Source organism: Otolemur garnettii, unplaced genomic scaffold (genome assembly GCF_000181295.1).
Source record: "Otolemur garnettii isolate 467f Iridium unplaced genomic scaffold, OtoGar3 scaffold00017, whole genome shotgun sequence".
NCBI lineage: Eukaryota > Metazoa > Chordata > Mammalia > Primates > Galagidae > Otolemur > Otolemur garnettii.
The window spans coordinates 11,194,589-11,214,963 of record NW_003852412.1 but is presented as its reverse complement, the minus strand read 5'-3'; the positions used below and the strand labels follow the sequence as shown (position 1 = coordinate 11,214,963).

General features: G+C 44.0%; 1 protein-coding gene across 1 annotated transcript in view; it reads right to left on the bottom strand.

Annotated features, from left to right (window-relative positions):
• The window catches only part of CRHBP (corticotropin releasing hormone binding protein), a 13,264-nt gene extending 4,059 nt beyond the window's left edge, over window positions 1-9,205 (bottom strand). The window contains exons 1-5 of the mRNA XM_003785928.2: window positions 9,094-9,205; window positions 8,612-8,705; window positions 8,193-8,350; window positions 6,599-6,809; window positions 3,866-4,014 (exon numbers count right to left, since the gene is read on the bottom strand). Coding sequence (XP_003785976.1) covers window positions 3,866-4,014; window positions 6,599-6,809; window positions 8,193-8,350; window positions 8,612-8,705; window positions 9,094-9,174 — 693 coding nt within the window. The 5' untranslated portion in view covers window positions 9,175-9,205. The remainder of the gene's footprint in view (window positions 1-3,865; window positions 4,015-6,598; window positions 6,810-8,192; window positions 8,351-8,611; window positions 8,706-9,093) is intronic.
• Between the last annotated feature and the right edge of the window lie 11,170 nt (window positions 9,206-20,375).

Genomic DNA, 20,375 nt, shown 5'->3' with positions numbered 1-20,375 from the left:
CGTGGCTGGCGCCTTAGCCGGTTGAGCTATAGGCGCCGAGCCGACATTTTCATCTTTCATTGTCCTCACAATTTATGTAGTCCGTTTTGCCCATAATCCTCGTCTCTATGGGGCATGCTCATTAAGAGAACTAGTAGAATGTGCCAAGGCGCTCAGTAGTAAACCAGATAGAGACCTGACTATGCTGGAATCCCTGACTATGATGGGAACCAAGATCTAAAATAGAAAACTTAAAACACACACCTACATAAGCACACACACTGCGACATTTAGAAGGACATTGAAATACAATAAACTATAATTATAATGGCAATTGTTTGGCTAATGAAGGGAAGCCGGTGGGGATATGTATTTTTAAAAGGCTTACCTACTGTGTGCTGGGTTCCATGCTTACATGCTTTACACATAATTTCATCATCTAATGAAACACAGGTTTAATTAGCCCCACTGTGTAGAGGGCTTCATGTTCTTGTATTAAGCATTGCATTAGCCATTTAGGGGTAGAGGAAAAAACTCTTAATTGCCTTTCCTGGAGTAGAAGATGCCCAGGGGGAAACTTCTCTTAAGACTAAACATTGGGGCGGCGCCTGTGGCTCAGTGAGTAGGGCACCAGCCCCATATACTGAGCGTGGTGGTACAAAAAAATGACCAGGCATTGTGGCGGGTGTTTGTGGTCCCAGCTGCTTGGGAGGCTAAAGCAAGAGAATCTCCTAAGCCCAGGAGTCGGAGGTTGTTGTGAACTGTGTGACGCCACAGCACTCTACCAAGGGTGACAAAGTGAGACTCTATCTCTACAAAGAAAAAAAAAAAAGACTAAACATTCAGCTCATCACCCGTAGCACAGTGCTTACGGCGCCAGCCATATGCACCAAAGTTGGCGGGTTTGAACCCAGCCGGGCCAGCTAACCAACAGTGACAACCGCAACAAAAAAAATAGCCAGGCATTGTGGTGGGCACCTGTAGTCCCAGCTACTTGAGAGGCTGAGGCAAGAGAATTGCTTGAGCCCAAGAGTTTGAGGTTGCTGTGAACTATGATAGTACAGTACTCTACTGAGGGTGACACAGTGAGACTGTCTCAAATTAAAAAAAAAAAGACTAACTATTCATTTGGTTCTGTGGGTTCCAAATTTTAGTAGATGGTCTTGAAGGGCAAAAGGCAGACTCAGGAGGGAGAAATGGGAAACAGAGAAGGTGGGAAGAAGTAGAAACTCAAAGAGGAGAACAAAACAATGAAGCAAGGCAGTTGGGTGCGCCTTTCCCCTGCAAACTCTCCTCTCCTCTTTGCAAACCTCTCTGCTTCTTTTACCAACAGGGTCAGAAACTGATCATGTAGGGACCCTTTCTGAAATCCCTCAACTGTGGTCCCCTCGATTTCTTTGTTGATGTCCTAAGCCACCATTATCTCCTGCCACTGTCTACAACAGTGGACCAAAGGAGTACCTAGATTCCTTGTACCAATGTAAGATCCAAACATCTATTTGATGTGTGCAATTCGATTCTTTCCTTTTTGGTGTTACTCACCTTCCAATATATAAAAAATCTGGAATGTTTTATCGAAGAAAATAATCTTTTTTTTTGGAGACAGAGTCTCACTTCATCACCCAGGGTAGAGTGTTGTGGTGGCACAGCTCACAGCAACCTCAAATTCTGGGGCTCAAGTGATTCTCTTGCCTCAGCCTCCCAAGTATCTGGGACTATAGGCACCTACCACAACACCCGGCTATTTTTAGAGATGGGGTCTTGCTCTTGCTCAGGCTGCTCTCAAACTCTTGAGCTCAGGCAATCCTCCTACATTGGCCACCCATAGTGCTGGGATTATAGGTGTGAGCCACCATGCCCATCCTTAAAAAAATAATCTTGATAGGCACATTAATAATAATTAATGAAACATCTCACTGGGGCATGAAAAGGGTAGTATGGCCCCTACTGACATACTAGCCAGTGTAAATCAGAGCATGTCACTTTTCTGCCTGAACCCCTCCAGTAGTTTCCTCTCATGCTTAGAACAATAAACTCTAACTCCTTAAAATGATCTGCGGGGCTCTCCACACTCTGGTCCTGCCCATCTCCCCCATGTTGTCTCACGCCACTCCTCCCCATCTTGCCTTCTTTCGGTTCTTGGAGCCCAGGAAGCCCATTCCTACCTCTGAGCCTCTGCACTGCTATTCCCTCTGCTCTCTGTTCTTCCCATGGCTGTTGGCTCCTTCTGATCTATCGCTCAGGTCTCGCTTCTCAAATATTTTTTTCCTGGCCATCATATTTCAAGCAGCCTCCTGCTCCTTCCTCCACCCTCTTGCTCCCAGGCACTGTCCTTCATGCCACTCTGATGCCCTTTTCTGTACAGCGCTTACCATTATTTGAAATGCATGGCAACTTTGCCTGTCTTATCCCACTAGAACATGCTTTCCCTGTGAACAAGACTTGTCTCGGTCATTGCTAATTTCCAGCATCTAGAATAGTGCCTTGCCCATGGTAAACACCCTGAAAATACTTTCTAAAGGAATAGATACCCACACACTGGAGGCTCTAAATTGTTCAGAGGGATATATCAAGAATATATAGGATATATATCATAGCCCTAATAACTAAAGTGCAGTCCAGGCTCTGTGGCTCACACCTGTAATCCTAGCACTCCGGGAGGCCGAGGCAGGTGGATTTCTCGAGCTCAAGAGTTCAAGACTAGCCCTGAGCAAGAGCAAGACTCTGTCTCTGCTAAAAATAGAAAAACCAGCCAGACATGATAGCACATGCCTATAGTCCCAGCTACTTGGGAGGCTGAGGCAAGAGGATTGCTCAAGCTGAAGAGTTTGGGGTTGCTGTGAGGTATAACACCATAGCACTCCACCCAGGGCAGCAGAGTGAGACTCTGTCTCAAAAAAATAATATATAAATAAAGTGCAGGTCTCCCAGTCTGTGATCACACCTCCCATCTTCTATATTTTATAGCAAGAATGACATGCAAGCAATATTAAGCCAAGAAGATTGTTCCAAAGATAACCAAAGGTGTCCTTATCAAGATGTTATTCTTCCACTAAGGTCCCCTTAAAAAAGATAGGTATTGGTCCATGAATTAAGGGGTTTATGAAGTTGGATATACTCCTTTTCTCAGTCCTGGTTCTATTTATTTGGTTTTCACTACAATCTGTCTGATTAGGAACTATGACTGCCTTTGATAGCAACAAATACATGAGTTATCTTAACCTAGGCATATGAGCCAAGGAAATGAGGATGACTCAGAAGGAAGAAGTTCCCTACAGGGAGATATGGTCACGATCAACATTAATTCTAAGGTCCATACAGAAGCTCATTTGAAGACAGGTTGATAGGGTTCCAAGCTAGTAGGGGCAAAATGTACTGCCATGCAAAACACTCTTCAATGCTTTACTGTATATGGTGATATAAAAATCCAATTTTGTATTTTATGCTAGACTTAGCATTCCTTCGTAACACAGTTCTGTCAATGAGATACTTCCTTCATGTCAAAAGAAAATTTCAATAATCAGAAAAACAGCTGTGTAGATGACTCATACTAGGTTCTGCTGGGAAAGAATTTTTGTAAAAGAGGCAAGTACAAGAGAGTTCAATTGTAATTATAGACCACAACTTAACCAGTTGAAAACATTTCCTACATCATGAGAAGAGTGTTCAAGTTGCTAGAACAGGCACCTGAGCCTGTGACAGGCAGCATACTAAAATAGAAAAAGGACTTCGTGCCAGCAGCTAGGGCGAGCACGTGAGGAGTCGGAGTCAGAGGGACCTACTGCTCCAATTTGCTCATGTCTGGGTTCGGCTGCGTGACTGACTGCTTCTGCTCTGCCAAAGCGGGGGCCTTGCGGAATGATGGGGCAGCAAGAAAGCAACTCACCTTCAGCTGAAGGCCGTTTAAGTGTCCCAGGGTGAGATCAGATATTTTGATCACTGCAGGATAGATGATGGAGAAGCTGCAGTTGCGATGCTGATGTGGAACCACCAAGGTGAACCTCCCATTTGGGGTTTGAGAGATGGCATTGCAGGCTTTGCAGGAAAAAAAGTCACATTCACATTACTTGGGCTGCTGGATTTTTATAGAAATTTATTGTAGCTTTATTCTACCCTCCTGTTCATGTCTAGGGCCTTCTGCCTGGGAAGAGAGCATATGTATCACAAAGGCAATTTTGAAACAATGTCAGGAGGCCCTGGGCCGCAAGGGTCTTCTGATCTTGATCTCAGGGGGTGCCTTGTTTATAACAATCACTAGACATAGATCAATAACTGAACAAAAAAATACTAACTGGTAGTAGTTCTAGGAACACTTCAGTTAACCAAGGTCCAGGTGGAAGTTAAGAGTCGGAAAGAATTGATGCTTATAGGTGAGGCCTACCCTTAAGTCTTGTCTGTCTGAAGCCTTCATTCATAGAATTTGGAGCCATATTATTTTTTAAATAATAAGGTAAATAAATAATTTTATTTTAAGTATTTTCTTTGTTTTTTTTTTTTTTTTTGAGTCAGAGTCTCACTATGTCATCCTTGATAGAGAGCCGTAGCATCACAGCTCAACACAATCTCAAACCCTTGGCTTAAGCCAGTGGTTCTCAACCTATGGGTCATGACCCACAGGAACTGTATTAAACGGTCACAGCATTAGGAAGGTTGAGAACCACTGGCTTAAGCAATTCTTTTACCTCAGCCTCCCAAGTAGCTGGGACTACAGGCGCCCACCACAACGCCTGGCTATTTTTTGGTTGCAGTTGCCATTGTTGTTTGGCAGGCCTGGACTGGGTTCAAACCTGTCCAGCTCCAGTGTATGTGACTGGCACCCTAGCCACTGAGCTACAGGTGCCAAGTCTATTTTAAGTATTTTCTTTTTTTTTTTTTTGAGACAGAGCCTCAAGCTATCCCCCTGGGTAGAGTGCTATGGCATCACGCTCACAGCAACCTCCAACTCCTGGGCTCAAGCGAGTCTCCTGCCTCAGCCTCCCAAGTAGCTGGGACTACAGGCGCCCGCCACAACGCCTGGCTATTTTTTGGTTGCAGCCATCATTGTTGTTTGGTGGGCCCGGGCTGGGGATTCGAACCTGCCACCTTAGGTGTATGTGGCTGGCGCCTTAGCCGCTTGAGCCACAGGCGCCGAGCCTAAGTATTTTCTAATAGTGATGAAATAGGCTAAGAAAAAAAAAAAGACATCAGGCTGACAAATATTTGCTGGGTGTTACATGACAAGTTGACTAAATGGTAATTTTTTTTTTCTTTTGAGACAGAGTCTCAAGCTGTTGTCCTGGGTAGAGTGCCATGGCATAGCTCACAGCAACCTCCAGCTCTTGGGCTCAAGCAATCCTCTTGCCTCAGTTTTTCTATTTTTAGTAGAGATAGGATCTCACTTTTGCTCAGGCTGGTCTTGAACTTGTGAGCTCAAGCAATCCACCTTCCTCGGCCTACCAGAGTGCTAGGGTTATAAGTGGTAAATTTGTAATATTTAATTTAATATTTAATTTACTTTTAATATAAAACTTTTTGTTTTGTATCTCATATCTAGATTTACAATATATTTATTCTTCTGGATATGAAAGTAAAAGCATCAGAATTTGTACTCTTTTGCTGATTATAAGACAAATGCTTCTAGTTGATTAGAACCATCTCTTGCTTCCTTATTAGATTTTAAAATGACATTTAATTTCTAAAAGAACTGAAATTCCTTGATAATTCTGGAAAGTTTCTCATTTCTATCCAAACAAAACATAGGAAAAATATTTTACTTTGTCTCTAGAATTATTCTGCTCCAGTCCTTAGAAATGGCCTCTTTGATAGGGGTTTCTTTCAGAAATTCTTTCTTTTTAATAGAAATCATAAGATCAGTAGTACATTATTCTATGGCAGATTACCCCCTATCCTTCAACTACATGAAGAGTTAATATTACTACTGTTGCATGCAATTTAAAATGAGTAATATGCTTACTTCTATTTTTTTTAAAGATTATTTTCCCTTAATAGGGGAAAAAACAATAAATAGATGAATAAGCTCATTTTGATTAAGATAATGTCCTTTAGGCTGTCCCAAGCTATTCAATGTTACAGCATAAGCTATGTAAATGTCTAACAGAAAGGAACTGCATTAGAGTGGTGGGCTGAGAATCTGAAGGCAGCATTGAGGTGCTCTGGTCCAACCCTCCACTCAGGGCATGACATCTATCTACCATAATCCCTATTTGTAGCCTTTCAGCCTTTGCCTAAATATCTCTACAACTGTAACTTCATATCTGATCCCTCAAGCTTATCTGGGATCAGTAGAATGACTTGGGAGGTTAAAGTTTGTCACTGAATGCATTGTAGTACCTTGGGAGACCAGAATAAGACTTTGGGGGAAAAAAAACAAAACAGAATTATACTGGTCATAAATTAGCATACTCTCTAGCCTGGGAAATAAATTACAATCTGTGATTTGATTTTTATCATACTTAATAAAAAAATACCCATTAGGTCATTTCTAATTAAAACAACATTTCCATTCAAATCATTCCTCGGTTTAACTTACTTAAAAGTTCCTGCAATTATATTACCTTTGAAAAGTAGGTTTGATCCCCAAGTTCTGCCTTTTAACGGAGAAGACAGTGAACCCACTTACGAAAGAGGTTGGGATCTGTCTTTATAGTTAATGTGAATCCATTTCCAGGTTCATGGATCCGGAAGAAGATCATGGCCACATTCTGGGAGGCTCTGATACTCCTTCTGCTAAGGCCACTCTGGCAGAAATCTATGTACCGCTCAGTCGTGGGGAGAGGATGATCCTGGGAACTGGGGAACTTCTCCCCCTTGAGGATCCAACCATCAAATACCTTTAAAAAATATATAGACATAGATGCTATCATTTCTATCAACCGAAGTCAGGAGTGTGTTGAGAGGAGGGGAAGTTACCCAGCAATGGGCCTTCAGTCACACGTGAGGAACAGGCAGCCTACACTCTGGCCTTCTTGTTTTTCATTTGCATATATTTTAACTTTGAAGGTTGTTAATGAGCAATATTATTAATTAATTAATTAATGCTTTTTTTCTTTACAAGCCTGAAAGCTTTCAATGTAAATCAACTTTCTTATATTTATTACATCATTTCAACCATATCGGTCAGTGAAACTATAGCAATGTACACTGAATTCTACAGAAATGTAATTTGGGTTCCATTCAACTGCTCTCTTTCCTGTGGCCATTGAAATGTGAACAAAATATCTCAAAAATAAGTAGCAAAAGAAAAAAAACAGAGCAGAAACTTTACCTGCCAATGGTTACATACGCCCATTTTTTTAAAAGTCATCAGATATTACTTTAAAATATCAAGAACTGCTTCAACACGCGGGCTGTTATGCCACGTGGGACTTTCTCCCTTCGATTGTTAAACTTTGCAGTTGGATAAAGGATCAGAATCTATTGGCTTTACTTCCCAAATCATAATGAGTCCAGTCTAGTCCCCCTGAGCAAAATTGCCAACAACCCATTATTTCCAACACGTTTGACAGGTTCCAAAATAATTCTACTTTTGGAGGTTTAAATCATGATTATTTTTAATTGCAGAGTAGAACTCCATCAGCCATTCTAAGCTGACCTGTTAGAGAGACCGATTGAAGTGGGGATGCTGCTAATTTGGGGGGCTTGCTCTCACCTCCCATCTGCCTCAAGTTAGATCCCCCTTCAGCATCCTTCGCAGCAGTCACTGCCCTCTTGCTCTAAAATTGGGTCGCCCAGGCATTGAACATAACCCCTGTATGCTGGGAACAGCTCCGCGAAGAGAGGGACCAGCAGCAGCGAGGCGGGCTCAGCTCTCAGACTCGCGCGGGGGGCGGACCCTCTAACCTAGACTCGATGGTGCGAAGACTCGCGCTCTGGAGCTAGTTTTTCTCTGATTTCGCCTGCCCGGGATTGCATCATACAACACTTCGTGCTGCGAGTTAAGTCTTTACAAGTTACCAGTGCCTCGAAAGCGCACAGAAGGGAGTTAAAACCACTGCAGTGTCCGGAGGCACCAGCCCTGCGGGACGTGGGCCGAGGTCCAGGGCTTGCGGAGAGCGTGGGAGTTCCCGGGCGCGCCTCTCGGACTCCGGCACCAGCCGAGCGTCCCAAGAGGAATCGCCACCCACTCCCCGCGCCCGGCAGCCCCGCGCTGGGCGCAGCGCCCCGGCCCCTTCCTCCCCTGCCCCGCTGGGCTGCGCGAGGCGGGGTCGCCTCACCTTCAGGAAGTCCCCGCCCTGACAGTCGATGGAGACCAGGTCGTAGTGGATGGTGATGAACTCCTCGGGCTCGCCAATGAAGAAGGCGGCGCAGTGCAGCTGCGGCCGGTCGGCGGTGAAGGTGAACTGGCCCTGCAGGCTCAGCATGTCCAGGCACCCTGGGGGAGGGCACCGGGCCGGGTGTCCCGGGCCGCAGCCCCCGTCGCCGGCCTCGGGCGGGCCCCCTGCGCTCGCCCCCTGCGCTCGCCCGGTGCCGGGGCTCCCCAGCGCGGGCTCCCCGACTCCCGACTCCCGCCTCTGCGCGCCGGATTCCCGCGCCCCGAGGGACGCCACACTCGCTCCTTCCGGCCCTGGGCGCCTCCCCGCCGCCTCCCCGCACACCCGGCGCCTCGCATGCCCGCCCCGCAGCCCCGACTCACGCAGCGCGCGGCGGTACGGCTGCTCCCCGGCCAGCTCCCGCTTCAGGTGGGCGCTGAAGAGCGGGAAAGGGTCGTAGTCCGCCGCCTCCCTCAGCTAGCAAGAAAAATGGGTCAGCCCAGAAAAGTTCAAGGGGTGGGAAAGAAAAGGAACCGGGAACGAGGCACCCTCCTTGCTGTTGAGCACGCGAATTAAAGAGAAGTGGTCAAGGTCTCCCCGAGTCCGGAGAAGACGAGAAGGTCTTCACCCTCTCGGGCAGTCCCGGGCATCTATCCCCCAGCGGCCACAGGGAGGGAGCGAGGAAGGGATGCTCAGGTGCTGGGAGGAAGGGGTCTAGGGTAAACCAGGGAGGAAAGAGAGCACCCGACGGAGAGGGAAGAAAAAGCAACCCCCCAAAGGCTGAGAACAGAGGCAGCCTGCCTGCCGCCCAAGGCTGAGCACTCACGCAACGCAGCTAGGATGGGTCCACGCAGGCATGGCTCACCTCTAGGTACCGGGTCTCCCCTCTGAGCGCCACCAGGAAGATCAGAATGAAGTGACACTGAAGTTTGAAGTTAGGTGACATGCTGGCCTTGCAGCTGGTATGCTCTGCTCCGGAGGTCGTGGGCTTCTCTTTCCACACCTTGGCTCAGGCTGAGGGCCAGAAGCTGGTAGGGTCCCTTTGCCGGGTCTCTTTTATAGAGCACTGGGGAGCGGAGGCTGTCTGCCCCTACTGCTCCGAGCTCAGTTACCATGGGTTACCTTGTCTCATTGACAAGTACGTGGTGATGACGAGGGTCCAGCTCTCAGCCACAAATCTTCAGCGTGGCCCAGCATTATTCACCAAGAATGATTCCAATCACTACAACTTAGTAAACTAAAACGTAGGGGAAAGAATGAGGTAGGGACGAAGAATAAGGGAGGGCATTTTCTTGACCTGCCAAATGGTACCTTATACTTTTCTGTGGACATTGGAGGAATTTTCAGTTTTGCGAATCAAAGTAACAAAACTACACACGTGCACAAGATAGCCAAACATGTATAAATTTATCATGCTGCCTTGTCACATAACCTTGGATGGAATCATGCTGGGAATTAGCAAAGAATTTAGTACTCGGCTCGGCGCCTATGGCTCAACCGGCTAAGGCGCCAGCCACATACACCTAAGGTGGTGGGTTCCAATCCCCAGCCCGGACCCGCCAAAACAACAATGATGGCTGCAACCAAAAAACAGCCAGGCGTTGTGGCGGGCGCCTGTGGTCCCAGCTACTTGGGAGGCAGAGGCAGGAGACTCGCTTGAGCCCAGGAGTTGGAGGTTGCTGTGAGCTGTAATGCCACGGCACTCTACCCAGGGGGATAGCTTGAGGCTCTGTCTCAAAAAAAAAAAAAAAAAAAAAATTTAGTACTCATGCAATTGCTCATGCCTGTCAGTAAGAAACTTGAGGCACGTTCAGCTTCAAAGAAAGGGCCACAGTAGCCAAAGTCTGATTTTGCAGAATATTGCAATAACACAATTACAAGCTTTCTTCCTGTCCCTTAATCTTTGTTTTATTCTGATGCAGTTTCTTGTAAGCATTTCCTTAATGGAACGCTAACTCTGGTGTCAGTGAACTTCTGGATTTTAGCTGAGCTCTCTAACTTGACCTGAATGTACACACTCCTGAGCCAGGTAACTGTGTTACGGGCCATGACCTTACCATCCCTCTGAATCACTGAAACATTAAGTTATTCTATTCCATGCCTTAAATACCTGGATTATTTTAACACCCTGGTAGCAAGAACTGTGATTATAACTGCTCACCGGCAAGTTTGCAGGGCTAAACAAATGACTTAGAAATCCACAAATAGCAAGACCAGGCTCGGCACCTGTGGCTCAAGCGGCTAAGGTGCCGGCCACATACACCTGAGTTGGTGGGTTCGAATCCAGCCTGGGCCTGCCAAACAACGACGGCTGTAACAAAAAATAGCTGGGCATTGTGGTGGGCGCCTGTAGTCCCAGCTACTTTGGGGGGCAGAGGCAGGAGAATCACTTGAGCCCAGAAGTTGAAGGTTGCTGTGAGTTGTGATTTCACAGCACTCTACGCAGGACAACAGCTAGAGGCTCTGTCTCAATAAAATAAAATAAAATAGCAAGACCATAATAGAGAATTTTAACAGAAGGAAATGGCTATATTTTTAGTTTTAAAATACTCAAAATGAAGAGTCATTAGCCTAATGGTGTTAGAACTTGATATTTTTATGTTCACTTCTAAGCCATAGAGAGTATGGGGGAGAAGAACACCCAAATGTCATGAACACTGGCCACCATGTCTCCTTCCCCCACCCAGGGACTGCTCAGATTATGAATTTTAGAAAGTGTATTTTAAAAACCGAGAGGAATAAAAAAGGAGAAAAACAAATGGCTTAACTCCACCTTGCTTGGCCTCAAACACACCAGGCCATCTTCGAGTCTGGCTTTCTGTGCCCAAACTCAAGCATTCACCTTGGAGACCTCTGTTTTTCCCACCTTGGGGGTCTGGTACCTCATGTCACTCCAGCTCAGTGCTGCTTTATTAGCATCAGCAAGGGGACATTCTTCTCCAACCAGCCCCTTTGTCCCCCGCCATAAACACATGGACAATGATGATGTTCCCAACATGCCTTCATGATGCTCCCTCCTCAGGAGACTCCCATAGCAAGAGCTGGGATGAGTGAGGGCTAATACAACAACGACTGATTTTACATAACATCTTGACATAGCATCTGATTTTACATAATAATCCACATATTGTACTATTAAATGAACTTCATTCCCACCCCTTCATTCCCAAATCCTATGTGGAGAAATACTTTGTAATTTTTTTTTAAAACAGAGTCTCACTATGTCACCTTCAGTGGAGTGCTGTGGCATCATAGCTCACAGCAACCTCAAGCTCCTGGGTTTAAGTGATTCTCTTGCCTTAGCCCCCCAAGTAGCTGGGACTATAGGTGCCTGCCACAAACACCTGGCTATTTTTTTTATTGTAGTTGTCATTGTTCTTTGGCAGGCCTGGGCTGAGTTTGAACCCACCAGCCCCGGTGCATGTGGCCAGTGCCCTCTCTGCTGAGCTCCAGGTGCCAAGCCTACTTTGTAATTTTTACCAGCCTGGTAAATCTGTACTCAGCCAGGGGGAACTGCTTAAAAAAAAAAATTAAGGATAATTAGGGCAGGTGTGATGGTTCACGTCTGTAATCCGAGCACTTTGGGAGGCTGAGGCAGGAGGATCACTTGAGGCCAGGGGTTGGAGACCAGCCTGGGAAATATAGCAACACTTCATCTCCACAAAAAATTAGAAAAATTATCTGGGCATGGTGGTGCATGCCTGTAGTCCCAGCTACTGAGCAGGTTGAGACAAGAGGATCACTTGAGCCCAGGAGCTGGAGGCTGCAGTGAGGTATGATCACACCACCATATTTCAATCTGGGTGATAGAGCGAGACCTTGTCTCTATAGAAAAAAAAAAGCAAAAAAAGGGTAATTAAAGGATGAAAACTGTAACCTATGAAGGAAAACTACAAAGATAGAATTGGAGGACATAGAGAAGTCAGGTAGCAACTCCCTAGGAGTGAAAGTGTGAAAAACGGGTGAGAGCAATAGAAAAGTAATTTGGATCAGACAGAAGAAAAAGTTTCTGGTCTATAGTAGGTCTATGTGTGAGGACTGAGAATAAGTTGTTTCCATGAGCTGCTTTGGTCATTCCCATAAGTAGCTTAGTATGTGAAAGCTAATATTAAAAATGAGCTGTTTGTTCAATCAAATTTACTGGTTTGTTTTCTTTTTCTTTTTTTAAAGAATCTTTTATTTTCAGTCCTTGAACTTTCATATATTTAATGCGGTGTATGCAACTTTTTTTTTTGAGATAGAGCCTCAAGCTATCACCCTGGATCGAGTGCTGTGGCGTCACAGCTCACAGCAACAACCTCCAACTCCTGGGCTCAAGCAATTCTCCTGCCTCAGCCTCCCAAGTAGCTGGGACCACAGGCGCCTGCCACAACGCCTGGCTGTTTTTTGGTTGCAGCTGTCATTGTTGTTTGTCAGGCCCAGGCTGGATTCGAACCTGCCAGCTCAGGCATATGTGGCTGGCACCTTAGCCGCTTGAGCCACAGGCACCGAGCCGGTTTGTTTTCTTTATAAGTACGTTCTGGGAAAACTCAGGGTCCCAAGTTATGCTGATGGGAAATTATCTCTATGGTCATTTTTGTTCTCTTCAAATATTGTAGCCTTTCTCCATATCTTTCTAGACATCTAGATGTTATATGACATTACATGGTTCCTGATAGGTTTTTTAGGTCTTCAACCATTGTTAGGCAGAGTTAAGACTTTCTTTTTATTAGATAGGATTGAGACTTTTTTCTTTCACACAGCCTCAGAGCAAATTGTTACCTATATTAAGCATCATGGCCAAAGTGGTCACACAATATTGGATCCATATTCAATCATGCATGGGGTGTGGCGTGCTAAATTTAAAATTCTACTGAAGAGGTAGATACACACAGACAACATCTAACTAGCATGCAGAGGGACTCTGTGGCCTAGAAACATGGCCTATAACATGACCGTGATAGCCAAGTGCAAGCCTGGGAGTCTCTGCCATGGCATGCACTGAGGTGTCGGCAGCACCAACAAGGACTACATAATCCCAAGTCTCTTCCCATTCTAGGATCCCATAATCCCATTAAATATTCCCTCCCTGTAATACTAAATTCTTTCTTTTGTTCATCATGGCCACAGAGAATATCGCCAATACTTGCTGTGTAGAACTTCCTTTTTTCTTTCTTGACCAATGTGTTGAAATGTTGGGGAATGGAACATATTATTGAGTTCTGTAAGAAATAAAGATGAATGAATAAAACTCATAGTTATCCAACAAAAACAGCAATGAAATAGTTTTCAGTTGTTTTCAAGATGATTTTTTTGTTGGAATGACTTTGGCTATTTTCTAGTTTAGTGCAATAAGAATACTTGACATGAGATCTACTCTCCTAACAGAAATTTAAAAGCCCAACATATTATTATCAATAATAGGCACAATGTTGTATCACAGATCTCTAGAACTGATTCATCTTGCACAAATAAAACTTTATACCCATTGTTTAGCAGCTCCCCGTTTCCCTCTTCCTTCAGCCTCTGGCAACCATCCTTCCATCTCTGCCTTTATGAGTCTGACTACTTTAGATACTTCATATAAATGGAAGTGTGCAGTGTTTGTCCTTCTGTGAGTGGCTTATTACACTCAGCATATTGTCCTCAAGGTTCATTCATGTTGTAGAATATAACAGAATATCCTTCTTTTTAAGGCCAAGTACATATATATATATATATATATCACATTTTCTTTATCCATTTATCAACATTTAGGTTATTTCCACATCTTATGAATAATGCTGTAATGAACATACATCTCTTTAACACACTGATTTCAATTCTTTTGAATAAACACCCAAATGTGGGATTGATGGATCTGTACAGTAATTCTATTTTTAATTTTTTGTGGATATGCCACCCTGTTTTCTATAAAGACCATGCAAATTAATTTTCCTACCAATACTGTACTAGGGTTCCCATTTCTCCACATCCTTGCCAACAGTTGCCATCTTTCATCTTTTTGATAATAACCATCATAATAGGTTTGAGTTAATATCTCATTGTGGATTTAATTTGCATTTTCTTGATAATAGTATTTTAAGCATTTTCCATACACCTATTAATTTGTATGTCTTCTTTGGAGAAAAATCTATTCAAATCCTTGGCCCAACTTTTAATCTCATTATTAGTTTTTTCTGCTTTTGAGTTCCTTATTTATTATTTAATTAATGCCTTATCAGGTTTGCAAATATTTCTCCCATCCTATAGGAGAAATCCTTTCTTTCCCTTTGCTATTCAGGAGGGTTTTAGCTGTAGTCCTACTTGTCTCATTTTTAGTTTAGTTGCCTGTGCTTTTGATGTCACATCCATGAAGTAACTGCCAAAGTCAACGTCATGAAGCTTTTCCCTATGTTTTCTTCTAGGAGTTTTACAGTTTCAGGTCTTAAATTTAAGTGTTTAATCCATTTTGAGTTGATTTTTGTGTTTGATATAAGAAAAGAGTTCAGTTTTATTATTGTGCATGTGGATAATACTGTAATGAACATGCATCTAGTTTACCCAGCACCAGTATTACCCAGTAAAAGAGAATCTTTTCCCCGTTATGCATTCTTGGGACACTTGTTTACCAAATATGTGTAGATTTATTTCTGGGCTTTCTGTTCTGATCAGTTGGTTTAGATGTCTGTCTTTCTACCAGTACCATATTGTTTTATTCACTATAGCTTTGTAATATATTTTGAAATTAGGACATGTGATATCTCCTACTTTGTTTCTTTCTCAATATTTTTTTTGTAGCAGTTTGAGGTCTTTTGTGGTTTCATATAAATTTTAGAATTGTTTTTCTATTTCTATAAAAATGGATTTGGCTATTTTTTGGTACAACTGTTTTTAATAGATGAGATTTATTTTTTAGTCGTGTTTGAGATCAGGAAGGAAAAAAATCCTGACTAGGCAAAAACTTTGGGGAGCTAGTATAATCAGGCTTTGAATGAAACCTTTGTGTGCCAGCTATTTTCAACCTAAATGACTATCAGCATCAGAAGTTAGGTCTTTCAGGGGTTGCGAGTGACTAAAGCCAAATTCGAACTTAAGCCAAAAGGGGAAATCATGATCAGGACACAGGGGCAGAATGCGTAAATGGGAAAATTAAAGGCAGGGACTTCAATGACACTCTTCAATCTCTCTGCAACCTGCCTACCCCCAAGTCTGTAGTCCCTGTGGTGATAAACAGGCCATCAACAACTCTTAAGCTTTATGTGTTACCATTAAACAAACAAAAATACCATCGACTAATGTTCTCATAGTCTCTAGTCCACAAAATTATGGGAGAAGGCTCAGACCCCAAGGGGTAGGACCCTATCACAACATGACTATTCCTCTGACAGCACCTTCATGGAGAAGGGAGAAGCAGTTTTCAGAAGGAATGCTGGATTCACAAAATGATAGGTCTCTACAGAAAACCAAAACGAAACTGAACCCTCCCTGAGTCCAGTGATATCTTTGATCACAAATTTTTCCCACATATCAAACATTAATATATACTGCTAATTATTATAGGGATCAATATATTATAATATACATAATACATAGAGGATAGATTTAAATGGTAGCTATTATAAAATTATGCCAATCATATGTCTTTATCCCTAAGGTCTTACTTCTAATAATAATAGAGTTAGATGAGTGTATGCATAGGATGTTTTTCACATTGTTATTAAATTAGAATGAATGGCTTCATATTAGAACATTAGCAGACTTTAAACATTCCAGTTAGAAAAAGAACTGTAGGCTCGGCACCTGTGGCTCACATGGCTAAGGCGCCAGCCACATACACCTAAGGTGGTAGGTTCGAATCCAGCCCGGGCGGCCAAACAACCATGACGGCTGCACCCAAAATGGCCGGGTCTTTTGGCGAGCGCCCATGGTCCCAGCTACTTGGGAGGCTGAGGCAGGAGACTCGCTTGAGCCCAGGAGTTGGAGGTTGCTGTGAGCTTTGATGCCACAGCTCTCTACCCAAGGGGACAGCTTGAGGCTCTGTCTCAAAAAAAAAAAAAAAAGAAAGAAAAGAAAAAGAACTGTAATGACAGAAGTACATTTCAAAAGATTAGCTGAGACTGGATCTCCTTAAAGACCACACACCATACCCGATAGTAGTTTAGCTGTATTGGAGCAAAAAACTGAAATGTAGAATGTAGGGAAATTAAGACAATTGAGGAAAGAGGGACGTTAAGGATTTACAAAGCAGAAACAGCAGATTAAATCATTAGGAACTGACCAAAGGAAGAATTATTCCGATCTCATATCAAGGATTGTTGAATGACGTCATCTGTTAAAGCCCGAACACTGGGATTAAGAAATAGTGAATTGGCAAGAAGGTTTACAAAGAGTAACGATGGGAGGAGAGAATGAGAGGTTATCACAGAGTCAGAAACGAAGTCCAGACTAAAAAGATCTCTCTACATCCAGCCAATCTTTCTTCAAAAACAAGCAGCAAAAAGTGGGATGGCTCAGCTGAAAGGAACACACCTGCAGATCCATCACTGTGCAGGAGACTGGGAGTTGTTCCCATCTGCGCAAGACTTCCTTGACTTTGGAGTGACATTGTTATCTCAACTCCCCTCAGGCTTACTCTAAAATATCCCATGACTAACATCTAGCCAGTAGATCATAATGAAATGCCATTTAATATCCCTCCCTGCCTGCATCAGAGGGAAAAGTACTGCCAGGTCCGGAACGGTTGATGTGTATGTCATTAAGTAGTGGTGACGCGCATCAGCACGTAACCTCAGCCTCTCCCCTGACGGCAGAGAAATGCAGTGTAAAGAGTCTCATTCCTTAGTGCCTTAGAATAGATCTAAAGGAGAAAAGCGTGCCAGCTACGTGCAGTGACACAAGAGGTTCTAAATAAGGACACAGGAGAGAAAACTGCAAGGCAGGCAACCTCTACGTATCTGTGCAGCCTCTGGACCTCACCTCTGTGGGACCCCTGCCCGCAGCCGCTTGCTTCCCTCCTCTGCCAGCCCTTCCTCCTTCTGCCTTGGCAAACTCGGAGCAAAAGCAGCTTTAGTTGTATACTCATAGTATGTTATGCTACATACATGGCTTGAACAGCCTTTATCATATTTAATCTGACTTTTAAGATGTCTGTTTTTCCATCCAATGTGTTACCACCTTCAAAGTTCTCCCCATCTGATCTGTCTCCCTCCCGGCACCCAGCACACATACACTTGGCACTCCTGGGAGCCACCTAAAGTAAATTGAAGAAAGGAGCTTCTACATCCATCTGGTCCCAAATTAGAGAATAGTCACCACTAAAAGGTGACTGACAAGATCCAAAGAGGTGGTGCCAGCCAGGCAATCAGAGTGAGATGGAAAAACCTCAGGAGGGTCACCTCTAAAAGACCACCACCAGCTCCACAGCACAGCAGTGACACAGGTGGGAAGGGAGCTGGAGGGACAGGCCCAATAGGACGAGACAAGCAGGGCATGGACGTGGAACACAAAAGGTAACAGGGGTGCGGGAAAATTGTCATGACAAATGATATTGCAATGCAATCTGTTACATGAAAATTAATGCAAAAATCCGAGCTGAACAAAATATCAAACTTTTAAATAAATATACTGTCAGTATCAGTGACTTTCCCTTTTGTCTCAGGCCCCATGATGGCTCAGCACCAATCTGTGGAGGTAGCATGTAGGCAAAACTTCATGGGAGTAATGAGGTGGAGGGATTGCTTGAGGCCTGGAGTGCTAGACCAGCCTGGACAACATAGTGAGACCCCATCTCTACAAAAAATGATTAAAAAATTAACCAGGTATGCTAGTGTACTCCTATAGTCCCCACTAATCAGGAGGCTGAGGCAGGAGGATTGCGAGAGCCCAGGAATTCCAAGCTGCAGCGAGCTATGATCACACCCCTGCACTCTAGCCTGGGTGACAGAGGGAGACTCCGTGGGAATAATCATAAATTTTAGGTTTTTCATCCTAGTTTCTATACATGTTAGCTAACAAAGTGGAAACAAAGGGGCCCTGGGTTAGGTGTCCCAAGGTGTCCCCCTGAGGGAGCTTGGCCATGTCATTAACATCATTTCCAAGATGACATAAGTGGGGGGTAACTGTCAGGGCCACTGCAGGAAACAGATGGCATCTCAAAGTGGACAATTTGAAGAGAATTTTATAAAAGTACTATTTATAAAGGTGTGGGCAGTGGGCAGGGAAACCGCCTCAGAGGATTCAGTGTCCCTGACCCACAGCAGAAAGGAGCTGCTACTCAGCCTCCTGGGTGCATGACAGGGGGACAGGGACACAGACAAGAATGGGCAGGGGCTATCAGGTCTCTAGAGTCTGGTTTTAAAAATTGTCTGCAAATTCCTCGATGCTTCCCACAAAAAGGTAGAATCTAATTCTCTTTCCCCAGAATATGAACTGATTTTAGAACATGCTTCTAATGAATTGGGAAAGTAACACTGTGGGACAAAGTTAGAAGAAACCAATATACCTTCAGTCTGGAGCTCTCTCTTTCTCCTGGAACAGATGCCATTAGTGTCCTGAGCCACCATGTAAGGAGTTCAGCTACCAAAAAGCCAACATGCTGGAGAGGCCATGTGGGGAGATGACACAGAGATAGAGGGGGACGCCCCAGCTGTTTCAGTCCCCAAATGTTTGGATCATCTGGGTGCAGGCACCAGATATATAAGTAAAGAAGCCCTTGTGGCGACCCCAGTTCCAGCCACCACCTGATTGCAAAATCATGAAGGATTCTGGGCCAAGACCACCCCAGCAATTATCCCCATTCCCAATCCACAGGAACCATGAGAAATAATAAACAACTGTGGTTTTAAGCCACTAAGTCTTGGAGGAATGTGTTATTCAGGACTGGATAACTAATACAGGCCTTTTCCATTTCTAATCTCCTACGTTCTCTGGGGCTTTGGCTTGGGGAGTCCCCAAGAGCTCCAGCGATGTGACAGCCTTTGTCTGTGAAGCTCTTGAGCTGAATCACCATCTGTGAGGCACGGCCTTGTGCCCAGACAGCTACTTCCAGGCTGAGTCAACACCTGTAAAAACAAGCTGGCTGGTGCCAAGCTCAGCTTGTGGGGACATAGGAAGTGGCTGGAGGGCAGATATTAACACCCCAGTGCCTCAGCCCTGAAACCAGCATGCCCTCGACAGCTGGTGCTGGAATTAAGCAGGAAAGATCAATAAACACTGCTTGCTTTCCAAAGCTCACATTTTTACATTGCTAATCGTTACTATTGTGCAAACAGAACAAAGTTCCTCTAAGCTGCCCTGAAGAGGAAGCCCATTTAATATTGAAGAAATTCATTTTCTTGCCAATATAATAGTTATGTTGCAGGTCCCATTTGTGTTTTAAAATCTTACGGTATAAAACTGACCGGGACGCTGAACAATTTGAGGGTTAAAAAGTAAACACATCCAGAACCAACAGAAAGAACTTTCAATGGCCAAAATCAGAAAAATTTGATCAACAAAATAAATAAAGTAGTATCAGATTGTAACCCAGGGCTTAAATAAACTTCCAAGAGCCCATATTAATATAAATAAATGATAGAATAAATACATAAATGAGGAGAAGAAATGAATCTCCTATACAGAAGAATCCCAGATATATTAGAACCCCTGTAAGTTGACCACCCAGGAGACTGTAACAAACTGGTCAACATACAGAGATAGTTAACATAAGGAACTAGACCTATTGTACTGATACCTACTTGTGGTGCATGTCCGGTCTATGAAATTAAGTCAACTTGAGGTGGTCAATGTAGGGAGGGGGTCAGCTATGGGGGTTCTACTGTAATTTACCTTGATACTCTGCCATCAAGAAAAGGGGGCATAATTCTCTGCTGCTTAAATGTGGGCTATACATGGTGACTTCATTCTAAAGAGTAGAGTACGGGAAGCGCTGAGGAAGGTGAAGAGAGGGTGTGGAGTAACTTGGCAAGGTTACTGACAAGGTTCTCAGCCGGATCAAGGTCAATGTCACAGCTATAAAACACATTGGTAGTACATACCCTTGATGAGATGCAAATGGCACTTTACCTCTGAGAACTTCCTCCCATAAACCCATAACCCAGCCTAACCATGAGTAAACATCAGATGAATTCCACTGGAAGAGCATCCTACAGTATATGTGGCTAATACTCTTCAAAATTATCAAGGTAG